This window comes from Kalmanozyma brasiliensis, assembly GCF_000497045.1.
Source record: "Kalmanozyma brasiliensis GHG001 unplaced genomic scaffold PSEUBRA_SCAF12, whole genome shotgun sequence".
Lineage (NCBI taxonomy): Eukaryota > Fungi > Basidiomycota > Ustilaginomycetes > Ustilaginales > Kalmanozyma > Kalmanozyma brasiliensis.
The window spans coordinates 160,926-176,366 of record NW_015961951.1 but is presented as its reverse complement, the minus strand read 5'-3'; the positions used below and the strand labels follow the sequence as shown (position 1 = coordinate 176,366).

Genomic DNA, 15,441 nt, shown 5'->3' with positions numbered 1-15,441 from the left:
ACCATGTCTTCTGGATCTGGTCGTAGTCTTCGCGGGCGTTGACCACCGCAATGGAGATTCGTTCGAGAAACACCACCAATTGTTCGGCCGAGAGCTCGATGTTGGTGCTGGCAAGCTCGACCATCTCTTTGCTGCAGATGACAAGCAAGGAGCAAAGGAATCGCGCTTCGCTCACAGAATCGTCGTCGGGCAGGACGCCGCGAGCTTGTATGGATTCAAATTTTAGAGTTGCGCTCACGCTGTTGGCCTTCTCCTTGAGATCTTCGGCATTCCTCTTGAGATCTTCGGCAAAAGCCATGAGCTCCTCCGATTGTTGGCTCATGTTGTGCTGAGGAGAGTCGTTGTCACTTTGCATGGTGGTCGGACGGAAGAGGTGTTGATGAGGACACTCTGAAAAGAGGAAGCGGGGCGGGTTGTATGCCTGCCAGAGTATGCCCGTCTGCCGTCCGCTCCGTTTGTGAATCTGCACGAAGAGTTTGTCTCCGAGCTGCTGCGCCTTTCCTCGGCGCGCAAGACAATGGCGCCGCCAAAGCATTCCGTGCTCCCAAAGCTATTGACCAACTGAGCGGCGCAGGCTGATTTGCATTAGGTTTGAATAGCAAGGTCTCAAATGAAGTCGGCTCTCTATGAAAGAACGGCCGTCAATTGCTGCTGATTCTGCGCTGCCTCACTCGAACCATAAAGCGGGCATGCATGCTCGCATGCGGTCAGCCAGTGCGCTGAGCTCTGGTTGATCCGCAACCAAGACGGTCTCAGCACATGCATCGCCCTTCTCGTTCAAAGTGCATTCTGGGAGCGTTGTCGTGTCGGTGTCAAGCTGAGCTCAGCATAGAAGCAGCGTGTGTGATTGTGAAAAGAGATTTCTCTAAAGTCACATTCATGACGACGACCTCTTTGGCGACCCTGCGCCAGCATCATTGCGGGTTCTTCCCGCGACATGCTCACTGCTCAGCGTGTACGTGACCTTGTAAACAATCGGCGGCATTGAGGCCGTCAAGACGATGATCAAATCGGTTGTGATTGACATGATCGACCACGTCCTGAGATCGACAAAGGCGAGCCAGTCGTCGACAGCATCACTACTGGTCTCATCGACACGCGCGACGAAACGGACAATCGTGCAGTCAATCTGCACTGGACGACTCGCAGCGTCCAAGCCTTCAACTGGGTTCGCGCCAGACCGCAAGGGCAGACATTCCGGGGCGTTCACAATGTGGACTTCCGCAACACGCACGTGACCGAGACTAGCGCGGCTCGCACATACGACTTGGTGGCTCGGATCGCATTTGGAGATCAGCTCGATGGCATCGAGAGCATTCGGAACAAGCTTCCGGACCAGCATGCCCATGTCAAACAGCTGGAGATGCGAGGAGACGGTGTTCAGATCTGGCGCGTCGAGGAATTCTCTGCGGTCATCCACACCAACGACCAGGAGCAGCGGCGGGATTTCCGAGCTTACCTGCTTCTCGCTACAGCACAAGACATAGCGCAATCGGTCCTCAACGACCTGGGGCAACAGCGAGATGCTAGAGCGGCCCCTGCTTTGGAGCGACGCGAGTATCTCAAATTAATGCGCAACGACGACGGCATCCCCTACATCACCCTTCGCCGAGGCGCCGAGCAGCTGCACGTGCTGCTCGATGAAGAGACCTGGCTCGACATCGGTTCTCAGCATTGGGCATCGGGACTGTTGGGATCTGACGCTGCCATTCTCAGAAGACCCGCCGTATCACGTTGTCGCGGGCAGAATGGTGCTCTGAAAATGATCCCAATAATGAAGCGCAATCCGATCATCATTTCGTTCCTAGACACATTGTACGACTCGCTCCCTGCTCTACCTCCCACACCCGACCAGCGCAAACTTGTCCTCCCTGAGTGAATACAAGAACACCCTTCCGCAACCCACCACGTTTGCCGCCGAGTTGCCCGCGTCTGGGAAGGCGAAATCCACCGCCCTCGACTTGATCAATCGCGCATACTCCCTCTCGTCGGCGGAGAGGGGCTCGAGGAAAGCGCGGAAGAGCATTTCGTCTTCGGAGGCGGTCGTGCCGCTGCCCGTGTCCTCGCTCTGACTCCCGAGACACGCCGTAAGTGCTGCAGCTAGCCGGTCGAAGGTGGCACCGGTGAAGTCGACGGCGAGGATCGGCACGTTGCCCGACTGTAGCTGATCAGCAAACTTCGACACCTGCCTAGACGCTTTGTCCAATACCAGCTGGCGTGATGATGGTTTCTGACGGTTGTTCTGGCTCTTATCGCCTTTCTTGCTGGGGTGAATAGGCCTCTCTGGAAGCACCATCTCGCGTTCTCGAACAGCAATCGTCGCGGATGGCATAACATCGTGACCACTGTAGGTACGCGAGAAGGCTGCGTGAGGGTGATGGTGATGGTGTCCGCCCATCACTGGTGTTCCCGGAGCGCCAGCTGTCGCGCGCATCGTGGCCGCATCCAGACCAGCCGGACCGAAGCGGTTTGCAAAGGCACTGGTTCCTGCCGAGCTTGCGACTTGGACATCGACGCTTCTTTGCTTGGCGATGCGATCCTGCACGAAAGCGACCAGCTCATTACGTGGCACTTCGTACTCGGCGCGTTGCAAGACCACCTTGACCTTCAGAACGGGCGACCTGGGCTTGGCAAAGACGAGCAAGAGGATTCCCTCGGCCCGACAGGTTGCTGCGGCTGCTTCTGGCGAGTCGTACGTTGCATGCTCGTACTGGAGATCCGCTGCAATGTTGTGCGCCCACAGCTCGCGGCAGATCTCCATCCGCGTCTCGAGCAAGCCGGGCGTTGAGGCCACATAGACGTCGCACCTCCTCGGCGTGTACAGCCCGAAGCTGCGTTCCTCCTCGGTCCTGGAAAGGAGCTTCGGCACTTGCGTCTCTTGGTACTTGGCGAGGCCGAGTGTCAGCTTGCCAACAGCGATTTGGACGCCGACTCCGTGCAAGGGCGCTGATGACGCCGTTGGGTTGGCGAAGCGCTTGAGCAGCGCATCGTAGCGCCCACCGGCGGCGACGACATCTCGCCGCTTGCCCGCTCTTACTATCGTGAACAGCACACCGCCCTTGTACAAGGTGCTCGACTGTGCCAGCAGTGGCGAGAAGACGAACGGTCGCTGTACACCGAAGAAGCGCGCTGTGGCCACCACGTCGGAGATCTGCGAGACTGCTTTTGCCAACCTGTTCCGCTGATCTGGGGAGAAGAGCCGTTCGAGTCGAGAGTGTACAGCCGCAACTTCATCGTTCAGGTTGAACGCTTCGAGCTCTTCGATGGTCGACGGAGACAGGCCGAGCTGCGACAGATAGGTTCGTGCACTTTGTATCGTCTTCGATCCGGCTAGCAGCGCAACAACACCGATTACAGCCGTGCGATGCTTGGCAGGAACGCGTTCGAGGATCATCGAAAGGATCGCCTCGTGATTGATGTGAATCACCCAATTCTCGCTCGCGACTCCGGGGATCTCGTCCAGCACTTTCTCGACGAAAGCGAGAGCCTCGGCTTCCGCCGCTGCCGACTTTTCGGGCGAAACAATGTCGAAAGAAGCGGCCAGCACCGCACGAGGCTGACCACCAGCGACAATGTTCTCGCGGTAGACGTTGCTGATCTCGTACCGTTTGAATCTCTGGTTGCTGCTCCGAGCAAAGACGCGCGCAAAGGGGACGGTCAGATCGTAGGGTAGATGCACGACTCGTCCGGTTCGGTCCAGCATTTGCACGACCTTTTCGTTCGATGAGTAGAGGCCATTTGGCGGGAGAAGGAGGGGCGCAGTGAACTCGACAGCACCGTGCCGGCGAGCCGCGTTCCGAATGACATCGCACACCACGGTGGTCAACGACGTATCTTGATCAGTTTCAGCTCCGGTGTCGAAGGTAAAGTCGCGGACGAGATCGACAGCAGTACGGCCGAAGAGAGCGTCCATGAGCTGATGGTTGTAAGCACTGGTCGGGTTTGCCATGAGTCGCAGGCATTCTTCGATGTACTCGTCTTCCATCTTGGGCGGGAGCAGATCGCTCTTCAGGATTTCGAGAGGGGAGGGTCTGCGATCGGGATCGTGATCGAGCATCTGCCGGATAAGCGCGGTCTGCTTCTCGAGCTTGCTGTGTGGCCACGACGCTGGGAGCACGACTTCTCGGTCCCGCAGCTCTCTGATCAACAGAATGCGCTCCATGCCGGTTCGATAGACACGCTGGCTGGCCAGCATCTCGAAAAAGATGATTCCAAGCGAATAGACGTCGACTTTGAAGTTGTACTTGACGCCACCTTTGGCTCGAAGCTCTGGAGAGGTGTACAGGAAGGTGCCAAGATCACCTGTCAGATCCGAGCTTTCGGCCAAGTCGGCGGTGACTTCGGTGTTGCCAGGGTTGCCGTCAGCGATCTGCAGAGCATTGGTGGCAAGGCCGAAATCACCAATCTTGACGTCGCCGTTGGAGTACATGAGGACGTTGGATGGCTTGAGATCACGATGTATGATGCCAAGGCTGCTGATGTGAGCGAGCGCTTCGACCATCTGACGCAAGATGCGCCAAGCTTCGTCCTCGGTCAGTCCCTTCTCGATCGCCTCCAGCAGCGTCCGGTTCTCGACGAACTCCATCTGGATATAGAGGACACGCTGGACAGGATGACTTCCAGCAGGCGGTGCCACACTCACGCCTCTCGACACTGAGCGACCAGTGCGAGATGCTCTGCGTGATGAAAGACGAATCCGACTGAAATCGTCGGCACCGAGTTCGTCCTCTGAGCTTGATTCTTCCGAAACATCATCGTCGTCCTGTTCAGCTGATGCGTCACTGTCGTCATCGCTTCCGTCGGAAGGCGTACGAAGGGCGAGAAGTCCGCCATGGAACGAGGCCGCAAGATTGCCGCGCGAGGACGCGCCATTGTTGCGCTGATCGATACTGTCATCATCGTCGTCCGCAAAGCGGATGTCGGCGAAGCTGCCAGTGAGATTAGAAGAGTTGGCTCCAGATGCAAAGGCATCGTCGTCGTCATCAAAGTCGGGTGTAGCGCGGAAAGAATCGTCGCGGCCATTCTTGGGTCGGCTTGCATTCGCGAGACGGGAAAAGCCGTTGCCAAACGCAGACATGGACAGACTTGGCCCGGATGCATGCGTCTTGCTGGTGGTGGTGTTGGTCTCGAGGGTGCGACCCGAGGTGAAGCCGTCCGTGTCGCTTCCGGCCAGGCCGCCCACGGGGATGTGCGTCTCCTCGATCCAGCAAGTGGAATAGCGCACAATGTGAGGATGATCGAGACGGCTTAGGGCACTGATCTCGCGCAACGTCCTCTCATCTTCATCTGGCGAGCTTGACAACTTGATCTTCTTGACAGCGTAAAAGCGGCCATCGAGACGGTTGCGAGCTTTGACGACACTGCCGAAAGCTCCTTTGCCAAGGAATTCGACTTCTTCAAAGTCGGAGAGGTAGCGGGATGTGGATGGCGCGTTGGGTGCGCCGGGGCCTGCGGGTGAGCGAAACGGCCATAGCGAGCCAAGGGATTGGAAGCCATCTGCACGCACAGGAGTCTCGAGACGTGACTCGTCTGACGATGTCGCAGCTGTAGCGGCCAGGGCAGCCTTCGTCGCCGAAGCGGTCGCAGCGAAGGCAGCGAGACCCTTGACGGGAGTCGAGGGGCCATGCTGGCCGAAATAGCCCGACTCGCGCTTGCGATCCTTCTCCAATTTGAGCAGAGCCACCTTCTTGTTCGCCTCCTCTTGGATCAGCTGGGACAGCTGCTGGGCACGTTCTGTCTCTGCCTGTTGTTTGCGCAGTCGTTCTTGCTGCTCTTCTTGGACCTGGCGGTCTTCTTGTTCTTTTGCGCGCCTCTGCATCTCCTCTTCCAAGCTGAGCGAAGGTGCGCCATCTCTGACCTCTTTGGGTACGACGTTGTTGAGGCTGATGAACTCCTGACCAGTGCTGATGAGCTCCCAGATCATCTCGGCACCGAGAAGCTCTTTGACCTTGCGATTGAGCTCTTCACCGAGCTGAGTGAGATGCTTCGCTGAAAGACCCTTGTGTCTGCCATCGTTCTGCTTGATGATGATGGTGGGCGCAATGAAGGGATACTTGGTGGGAAGTCGGAACAGCACGTATGCGCAAACGAGAGGCTTGAGGCGCTCTTCATCCGGGCGAAGGACGACTTGGAATTCGTGAAGCTGGGATGTGGCGGCGCCCTTCCATGCTTTCTGCTCGACACGCGAAAAGTCTTGGTCGAGAATGGACTCGATGGCTTCGATCTCGGTTTGTTGAAGCTCTGCGATCTCCTGCGGTGAGAGCGACGGCGGTGAGGTTGGAGCCCTCATGGTGGGTGGGGTGCTATGCTTGCATTTGCTTCTGAGGAATTGAGCTGCTTTGATGCGAATTGCTTGTCGCGTGCGATGTCAACAGCTGTAGTGAGAGAGCAAGCTCACCGAAGTCGTTGAGGGCCAGGATCAACTCCACTTGCGTGGAGTTGTCTTAGAGGCTCGACGGCATCTCGATGCGATAAGGATGTGAGTTCTGTGGGATGATGGTGGAAGGGGGCCAATAGGAGAATGGCGACTCAGCCAGACGAAGTAAGCCGATGGTCGTGAAACGAGAGAGTGTGACGGAAGTGAAGGTGAGGGTCAAGGTGATGGTGATGGTGATAGCTCAACGAGTGACGGCGCCCATATCAGACCCTATCAAAGGTGACACGGTCGCGTGCTATCGATATCGCCAGCTGCTGCCTTGCAAATTTAAGGTTTCTGCGCGGCCACGCACGGACGAAATTTGGAGCTGGTCAGCGCTCCACATGCCGAAATCCGAGTTGAGGGCCTTCCCTCTCGACTTCGCTGTTCTTCATCTCTCTCGAGCAACCGTGGCAAAGATGTCGCTCACAGACAAGCGCAAAGCTTCTTCAGCTACAGCCGGACCTTCGACCACTCCTGCTAGCTCGTCGTCAAAGCGTGTTCGAATCGATGAGCCATCGCGGCGACAGCGCAAACGCGAAGAGACCGACTTCTTCGATGGCGACCCCGAGCTAGAAGAAGAGGAGCGACGTCGCATACGCAGGGATCAGAAGAGCGGGCGCATCGATGATCGTGGCGAAGACCTTTCCGAAAGTGACGAGTCGGACGCCAACGGTGCCGACCTCTTCAACGAGAACGAGGATGAATCTGACGCGGAAGCGGACGCCGGATCACATCGACGCAGAGCCGAGAAGAAGCGTAGAGGTGACGCCGCGGGCGCGGGCGGGGACGATGACGACGAGGACATGTTCGACGTAGCAGACGATGAGCCGAAGGCATCCAAGTCCGGCAAGGGCAAGCAGAAAGATGCGAAGCGCGGCGATCACCTCAATTTGGGCGAGCTGGGAGAAGGGCAGGACTTTGGTTCAAAGACGCGATCCGCCGTGGATGCTGCCGACGATGATGCAGAGGCACTCAGAGGTGGAGATGCGGACGACGACGATCTCGATCCTGACCTGGAACTCGAGGATGAAGACGAACGTGACGACGACGATCGAGACGTAGGCGATCCAGATCGAGATCAATATGTCGACCTCAACGCGCTCGCGGAACGTTCACCACCCACATCGCCCGGCGGTACTCCGCTATCCACGTCCTCACGCACTCTGAAAGCTAAGAAGAGCAACAAGTCCAAAGCGCCGAAAGTCACGGGCTTCAATATGAAGGAAGAGATGCGTACGGGCAAATTTGATGCCGAAGGCAACTACCACGAGAACCAGCGCGATCCAGACGCTCAGCACGATGTATGGCTGACAGGCAACTACTCGAAAATCAAGATCTTGGAGGCGCGCAAAGCTCAGCAGAAACGGGATCAAGAAGCACGCGACAAAGAGAAAGCGGCGCTGCAGGTCGACGGAGACGAAGACGATGTCAAGAAGAGGCTGGTCGAATTCATGCATAGGGCGGAGACCGTCCAGAGGACACTGCAGAGGCTGGGCAGAGTGCTCGCGGATCGCAAGAAAGCGGCCAAGAGCAAGGGCTCGGATGGCACAGACGAGGTCAAACAGGCAGCATCGGACGTCGACAACGTCACGCACCTCTCTTCGGTGCTCATGTCCCGATTCGGCAGGCTGGACATCTATGATCAGACCTACGAGCGGCTCCTGCACGACGTTCACAAGTCCGGTCTCGTCCGACAGACTTTCGACCCTGCAGCAAAGTACGACCCGGCTCCCGTTGCTGCGGAAGCTAACGCGGCCTCCAGCAGCTCGGAGCTGAACGCTACAGCCGGCGATTGGGAGTATCGCTGGACGCCGTCGTACCTCGCCGCAGCCGCACGGGAAGCTGGCACCCCAGTAGATCCCGAGATCCAAGTATTTGGTCCTTTCGGTCTCGCGGAGTTGAAGAACTGGGCTCAGCAAGGCTACTTTGGCGACGGTGGGGAGCGCATTCTTTTGCGACGGAAAGGTTCAAAAGATGCCTGGACGACCTACAATGATGTCGCATCGGCGGACACATGAGAGGTGCTGGCGGCAGATGCAATGCCGCTGGCGAGGGAATATCTGGTCACAATCTCATTGAGTGCTTCCGGAGTTGCTCAGAGCAAATCCAATTGTATCATTTCATGCGGCCGAGGAAGTGATCATGCACATTCAAGCCTTCTTTGGCCCTTCACCGGTAACAGTCTGTGGCGTCGTCGTTGGCGTCTGCTGTGGAGTCGCGGGTGGCGTGACAACGGGCAGCATGGAAAATGCCATCTGCATCTGCTTCATAAAGCCCTGAATCTCCGCCACGCCGTTCCTGAGCTCCTTTGCATCCTTCTCGCGCTGTTCCTCGTCCTTCCTGACCTGCTTCTGTTCGGGACCGGTGAGATCGATGAAAGCGTCCTTGAGCCTGTCCTGAAAGTCCTTCATACCATCGACTTGCTCCTGGATCTCCTGGACCTCAGCCGATGCGATGGCACCGGACCATTTGGCACCGTCCTGCTGCTCCGCGTACACGGTTGCCACCTCCTGATCCAGGCTTTGCAGGTCCTTCTTGAGCTGTTCCATACCCTTTTCCAGTTTCTTCAATCGCTCGTCGCTTTCCGTCTTGCTCTTGATCTGCTTGAGGCACGCCACTTCGGATGCAACCTCGGCAATGGTGTCCTTGAGACCTTTGAGTGTGGACGAAGCCTTAGTCTGACGAGAAGAAAGGCTGTTCTTCAACTCGGCCAGTTCGTCCTTGATCGCCTTGATGGCGAGAGCGTTTTCGCGCTGTTGCTTGACATGCATCGCAACGAGCTCGCGATACATCGGCTCTACTCGACGACATTCGTGCTGGCAATTGCGACATGTGAAGTCGAAGCCGATGCTGTGCGTATCGACTTGCTTTTGACAGATCTTGCAGTTTTTGCCCGCCTTGATCTCGGTTGATGACATTGCTGGGCTGGATATGATGCTCAATGTTCAGAGTGAACAGGAAGGAAGCAACGGTGCAAACACATGTCGTGAGATGATGGCACACACTTCTTTTCATGTTTGGCGTGCCGGTACTGCAGCTAGGCGCAGCTCGGGCCCATTGTTCGTCCATAGGGCGCAGGGGTGATCGTGATTCGCGCGCTAGCGCGTGCGTGATGTTTTTCCTCCCCCCTTTGTTTCTTTGTTTGCGCTCAGGCATGCGTACTGAGATCGCAACGGGCCTTTGTGCGAGAATTGCCGCTGAGCTCATTATCACGCATGCTGTTTGTCGCGTTTGAGCGTCCCCGTGTATGATTCAAGCGTGTAAAGTATCTACCGAAGCGCAGCTCACCGACCTCGCAGATCTCGCTGTGAGGTTCGGAATGCTTGAGAGGAAAGCAACAAGTGACATTGGAGTGGATTGTTGAGAGAAAAGTGGTACAAGTGGGCTACTGAGCCACTTCTGTCGACGACGATGATGACGACGATCAGAGCCTCTTACAGATCGAGACATTCGGCAAGCTCCCCATAAACGACATCCATCTCGTCGATCGCCGCCTCGATTCGGTCCGTTTCGACCTTCCACGCCTCCCTCACCTCCATTCGGTCCTCCAAATCGTGGATCCACAAAATCTCATCGTCGACCTCGTCCAAAATCTCTTTCCAAAGATTCTTCACCTGCAGCAGATTGTGATTTGCGTTGAGCACGGTGAGGATCAGTCGACGATGTACGTCCTCGATTCGCTCCTGGGAGTGTTCCATCTGGCGTTGCGAGAGGCTGATGATCTCTTGATTGCGGAGGATGATGAGTGCGGCCAGGTCCTCCATGTGCTTCATGCGCTCGGGGGGAAGCTCGATGCCGTGCGCTTCCATGACTTCGGGCTCGCGCTCAATCGCCATCGTCATAACGATCGCGTTGAGGCGCTCGGTGCAGCCAGTGATCTGCTGCAGCTCATCGCAGGTGATGCAGTGCGGTTTGTAGAGCGGGTGGGTCTCGCCGGAGAGGCCTTCGCGGCACGTGTTGCAGGGATTACCGCTCATGGTTTTCTTGAGAGAGATGGTGATGCGTTGAGCCGGTGTCAGCGATGGCGCTGGAAGAAGATCAAGTGATGGAGCTGGCCGTCAGAAGGGAGAACGATGTGGCGACCGACTAACCACTCCGTCTACATTGAACGAGCTTTTATGTCTTTGTACTGCACCAGCTTGCCTGCACATTAGCGCTAGCGACATCCTCGGCTGAGCTGAGCCCCCGAGACAAAGCTGAGTCCAAGTTCAGAGCTGTTTGCGCAGCTTCCGCAACAACCGTCCTGTCACCCTGCAGCAAGACGTGTCGTCCCACCCATCCTGCTCCGCGTCGAACCGAAGCGTCCGCAAAAGTGCTGCTGCGCCATGCTGCCAAGGGAGCGGAACGGTGGGACAAGGCAGAACCACGCGCTGAACAAATCATGCAGTCTGCAAGGTTTGAGATGAAGTTGAGCGGTGATGAAAGAACGGCGGTTGTTCGCAAATGAAATGAAGCTGCTCACGCAAGCGAACTTGGTTGCTTGCAACGTGAACCACGCCTTGGGCACGTTTTGTGTTGCGGCGGAAAACTCAGCTGCTCATCCGGTGATCGAATTTAGACGATCCGGAACACAGACAAGGACACGCAGTGAGAGGAGAGAGTGGCTTTGATTTTGATGTCACGCGAAGCGACGATTTGATGGGGTTACTAAAAGGGATGTTCGAAGGGTAAATGACCATCTCGAACACGAGCATAAAGGCGCTCGTAAGCGAGTGGCTATGAGAGCTTTGACGATGTAGAGATGCACAGTAGATTCGTGAGGGACGAGCAAAGATTGAGAGACATTGCAGTGGTACGACGCGCGACTTACCTGAGACGTGCCAAGCTTACTCGTTTGTCTCATTGGACTCCTTGCCGCTCTGAGCAGGCTTCTGCGTCTGAGCGAGAAGACCCTGGATCGCATTGAGCGAAGTGAAGAGCTCGAGCATCGAATAAGGACGGTGCTTGTCCTTTTGGTCGGAGGTGACGGACTCGATGAACGCTTTGACCGCGTCTTCCATGTCAAGACGTCGGGTCACGATGCAGCGTTTGCACACGAACGCTTCGCCGTTGTCAAAGGCGACGTTCCAGAGCTTCTGGTTGCATGCCTCGCACTTCATCTTGTGCGAACCTGGCTGAGGAGTCATTATGAGTCGCTCGTCAAAGGGGACGACCTTGATGGTGAAGACGACGGTGTGCGAGAGGCTATGAGTGCGAGCTCGATGGCAGTGGTGGTCGAAGATCGGAGCCTAGACACGCCTCGCTGAACCTATATAGTCCTTCATAGCTGAGCAGCCTCACACAGACACGCGCCACGACTCTGTGTTGCGCTGATGAAGAACATCCCGGCAAATGACATCGATAGCGCTAACTCTTTGAGTCGAAGCTCGATCTCTGCTCATGACAACCCGTTTGATGAGATCGAACCAAGATGGAAGAGGTCGACCTGCAAGCCACAGGTGTGCCCTGGATGAGTTCCGTGTCGGAACCGGCGCTCGATTGAGCACACTTCATTGATGTTTCCATATGCAATGCGTTTTTGCAGTTGAACCTCGACACACGGCTGGATGCTCTCACTTGCTTACACAAATCTCGAGAAAGAAGTGACATTGCCGATTGAATGGTGGGTGCTAGTGAAGTATGGGACTGAGTCTGATCCTGCCAAAGCCAGCTTCGAAAGTAGTCCTTTCAATGCCGTCAGGCGGTGCACTAGCGGGCAGCTTGTCTGCGGCCACGTACACGCTGACTTCGTACAAGCCCTCGCCGTGCTCCTGAACCCATTTCTCGTCCTCCGGATCCTCTGCCACCTTGATGATGGCTCGAATGAGCTTCCCTCCGCCGGCAGAGATCGCACTTGCATCGTGGTGCGAGCTAGTAGTGATGCCTTCTGCAGCTATGGCGTCTGGCTTGTGTGCGGAAGAGAGGGTCGAGAGGAGACGGTGAGGGATTTGGTTGGGGACAAGCTGAAAGTCGGTTGTGATGGGGAGAGTATCGGGTTGTACGGGCTGGTTGAGAGCGAGGCTTACGTCAAGGTAGGACGTGACTGTGTCCTTGGCATAGAGCAAGGTGATCTCGGCGATCCCTTGAGAGCCATTGTGGTGGTGGGCGTAGGTGGGCGGCACGCGGAGGTCTCGCGGCGTGAGATCGGCGCACCAGAACGGCACTGCTGACCTCTCGTTGCCGATGGGCAAAGGTGATGCAGCCTGCTTGCCAGACGGCGGGGTCGGAAAGGAGACCTTCCACTTGATCTCGTCGCCCCTCGTTGTGGTCCTGCCGCCTTCCTGTGGAGCACTGTACAAAAGCCTTGGAGCGACGACCTTGGCCCCACCCTCCTCCCCCTCATTGCTCTGCAGCTCCTGGAGAGCGCTCTCCCGCAGCCGTTTCGCATTGTCATTGATGCTCTCGATCAGTCCATCGGAGATTCCATCCTGCAGACACCAATCGATCCAGCCGGGTGCACAGTGATACCACCAGTGCTTCCTTCTCCGCGCCTCAAAGTCTTGCTGGTTTTCGCCTGACTCGGGTGCTGGTGTCGGCTCGAATTGGATGAGCTCGATGTACACTCCGTCGGGAAAGACGATGAGGGCATTGCTTGTGAGACCGTCGGCGTGCAGACCTCCACGGCTGACCTGAAAGCCAAGCTCCGAGAAGACTAGGATGGATCGTTCGAGGGCTGAGGTTCGTTGAGAGGATGCCTTGGGCGGATCGTTGACCAGCAAGATCAAGTGATCCAGCGCTGGGATCAGCGATGATGATGCCCGTGCACGCATGTTGTGCGATTGCAGACAGGGCGAGATGACGAAAAGTGATGATAGATAGGTATGAGCGAAAGCATGAACGGTGCGCACAACTCGACTTGAGGGGTTCTAGGAGTGACTCGAGGCGGACCCTGAAGACTCGATTGGGTGAGGTTGGTGCGTGCGTTCTTTTCAGGGTCCAATCGATCCTTTCTTCTTTTGTAACACCTTCCTCTGCTCGACCATGTAGACCGACAAAGATGCCGCCCACACCCTTTCAGCCGACTCATCAGACACCGTTCAAATCGACGGTGTCCACCTCGCAGCAGTCGCGCATCCATCACACGTCTTTCGAGGGAGCCATTTCGAACGACCTCTCGATCTCGATTGCGGACATCAACCCGGCAGAATGGAAGTATCACGCAGAGGGTGGCAAGAACGTCCTCCTTTCCTTCGATCCTGCGGGGAGTTCAGCGCCAGGTCAGAGTCCGCTCGCTACTACAACCTGCACCTTCGCACTACGCATCCCGAAGAGCCTACCGACAGATGCAGATACGGCTGACGACGAGGAGGAGGCGGAGCAGTTCACGCATTCCATAGTAGAGCCACTCCTCGGCAACCCATCTGTTCTGCCGCGATGCATCAAGATCCCGGTGATCACAGCTCGAGACAGAGACATCATCGATACACTCTCAGCACGCATTGAGATGCAGCGGCCTGCGACACGTCGTTCTCGCCCAGCTCGAATTCGCTCCGAGGCGCTATCCTGCATCTACGCTGTCGAGGATGTGACTGCGCCGATTCTCGCCTCGTCGAGCTCGCAAGGCGTGTTGAGTGTGGAGATCAAACCCAAGTGGGGCTTTCTACCGCGCATCGACTCGCTTCCGCCCTCCTCGTCAAATGTCGAGATTAAGGGACGTTACTCACGGTATCGCATGCACAGGGTAGCCAAACACTCAGCCGCTCAGCCGATGTCAAAGGAGCACTTCGAACAGCTGTACGATCCGCTCGACTTGTACAGCCAAGACCCGAAGAGGAAGCAGAAGGCAGTGGCAGCGCTGTACAAAGACTGGCAGGAGACGAACGGGAAAACGAACAACCTGCGTCTGTTCTGGAACGGCGCAGTCGTGGCTCCGGACGATCGCACCTCGTTGGCGGGGGTTGCTCAATTCTTCGGCGTGCTTGGAGCAGATACACTGCTTGACGCGCTGACGCATCACATCGTAGAAGAGCTGTCCATGCCAACGATGCCTGCCTTTGAGGGGGACAGCAAAGTGGACATGCTCACCCAACTAGCCCACCTGCAATCAGCTCTCGACCCACTCGACGTCGAAGGTCTCGCCCAGCTCTGGCTGGCACGGACACAGTCCCACGTCCTCGGCCAGTCGCCCACCGATCTACCGCCCTCGCTCACCACCCCACTCCCGTCGTCGCAACTCTTGCCCCTTCTCCAACCATTCCTCGACCGTAGCGCGCAGAAAGAGGTGACGCTGGAAGACGCGCTTCAAGCATTCCTCGTCTCGGCGACGTTCAAGGACTGCTCGCTGCTCCTCCGCTTCGTGCATACGGCAGAAGGCAAGGTGGAGGGCGAGACGAAGCTGGTCGATCTCGACCGAAAGCCGTGGTCGAAGCTGAGCAAGATGCAGGAGACCGATGCGGAGGTGTGTGCGTCCTTCCTGGCGTGGTTGGCGAGTGTGGTCGGGGAGCCGGCTGCTTCTGTGCCTGTATGAGTTGCAATGTCAAGATCTAACCCAGAACGTGTCATCACTGCGTGCCGCTCGGTCTTGTTGAAAGTGGTGCTGTATTGATTGTATGTTGTCTGCTTCGTCATACGGCCTTTGATCCGGATCCATCTCCCGGTCTTGGTTGGGCCAAAAAGGCCTGCTTCTCCCTTTCGATCGCTTCCTCGCTCGTACTGTTACCCCACACAGGTCAACGGTGGTCAGCACTACTCCCCTTTCCTTTGTGTGTGGGAGCTGCACTTACTATACTCGCAGACACTCGCTCAGCGCCTTCTTCTCCCCACTACAGCCCCAGAGCATCGATATCGTGCGCGTCTTGGAGCATTCGACGAACGCTTCCATCTGGGCCTTGCATTCTTTGAGCGCCTTGGCCTTTTGCTGCTTCATCAGCGTGTCCGCTTCGCGGTTCGAGAGGATGCGTTGTTGCGGCGCCGTGGTCGACATTGTGTGTGTGAGGAGACCGACGGTCGTCGTGCGAGATGCCGTCGATCAAAGGTCGTGAAGATGATCGGTGGGAGGGACCGATGAAGGTTGAGGAGCTCAAAAGAGTCGATCGAGTGGAGGC

At 56.8% G+C, this 15,441-nt stretch overlaps 8 protein-coding genes across 8 annotated transcripts; 2 read left to right on the top strand and 6 right to left on the bottom strand.

The window, feature by feature from the left end:
- Positions 1-1,834: 1,834 nt before the first annotated feature.
- Positions 1,835-6,289, bottom strand: PSEUBRA_001101 (Protein kinase domain protein; the record flags this gene model as incomplete). Its single annotated transcript, XM_016434356.1, has 1 exon — positions 1,835-6,289. The coding sequence occupies one exon, from the start codon at positions 6,287-6,289 to the stop codon at positions 1,835-1,837; it is 4,455 nt and encodes a 1,484-aa protein (XP_016294142.1).
- A 545-nt stretch (positions 6,290-6,834) lies between these two features.
- PSEUBRA_001100 (uncharacterized protein) lies at positions 6,835-8,436 on the top strand (the record flags this gene model as incomplete). Its single annotated transcript, XM_016434379.1, has 1 exon — positions 6,835-8,436. One exon carries the CDS (start codon positions 6,835-6,837, stop codon positions 8,434-8,436), a length of 1,602 nt encoding a protein of 533 aa, XP_016294141.1.
- A 132-nt stretch (positions 8,437-8,568) lies between these two features.
- Positions 8,569-9,336, bottom strand: PSEUBRA_001099 (uncharacterized protein; the record flags this gene model as incomplete). Its single annotated transcript, XM_016434362.1, has 1 exon — positions 8,569-9,336. The coding sequence occupies one exon, from the start codon at positions 9,334-9,336 to the stop codon at positions 8,569-8,571; it is 768 nt and encodes a 255-aa protein (XP_016294140.1).
- Positions 9,337-9,852: 516 nt separating this feature from the next.
- PSEUBRA_001098 (uncharacterized protein) lies at positions 9,853-10,395 on the bottom strand (the record flags this gene model as incomplete). Its single annotated transcript, XM_059464557.1, has 1 exon — positions 9,853-10,395. One exon carries the CDS (start codon positions 10,393-10,395, stop codon positions 9,853-9,855), a length of 543 nt encoding a protein of 180 aa, XP_059321115.1.
- Positions 10,396-11,244: 849 nt separating this feature from the next.
- Positions 11,245-11,544, bottom strand: PSEUBRA_001097 (uncharacterized protein; the record flags this gene model as incomplete). The annotated part of the gene is made up of 1 exon (XM_059464556.1): positions 11,245-11,544. The coding sequence occupies one exon, from the start codon at positions 11,542-11,544 to the stop codon at positions 11,245-11,247; it is 300 nt and encodes a 99-aa protein (XP_059321114.1).
- Positions 11,545-12,027: 483 nt separating this feature from the next.
- Positions 12,028-13,167, bottom strand: PSEUBRA_001096 (Glyoxalase-like domain protein; the record flags this gene model as incomplete). Its single annotated transcript, XM_016434360.1, has 1 exon — positions 12,028-13,167. One exon carries the CDS (start codon positions 13,165-13,167, stop codon positions 12,028-12,030), a length of 1,140 nt encoding a protein of 379 aa, XP_016294139.1.
- A 227-nt stretch (positions 13,168-13,394) lies between these two features.
- Positions 13,395-14,864, top strand: PSEUBRA_001095 (Inositol-pentakisphosphate 2-kinase; the record flags this gene model as incomplete). The annotated part of the gene is made up of 1 exon (XM_016434390.2): positions 13,395-14,864. One exon carries the CDS (start codon positions 13,395-13,397, stop codon positions 14,862-14,864), a length of 1,470 nt encoding a protein of 489 aa, XP_016294138.2.
- A 97-nt stretch (positions 14,865-14,961) lies between these two features.
- PSEUBRA_001094 (Cytochrome c oxidase biogenesis protein Cmc1-like protein) lies at positions 14,962-15,320 on the bottom strand (the record flags this gene model as incomplete). Its single annotated transcript, XM_016434393.1, has 2 exons — positions 14,962-15,049; positions 15,121-15,320. The coding sequence occupies 2 exons, from the start codon at positions 15,318-15,320 to the stop codon at positions 14,962-14,964; spliced, it is 288 nt and encodes a 95-aa protein (XP_016294137.1).
- Positions 15,321-15,441: the final 121 nt, after the last annotated feature.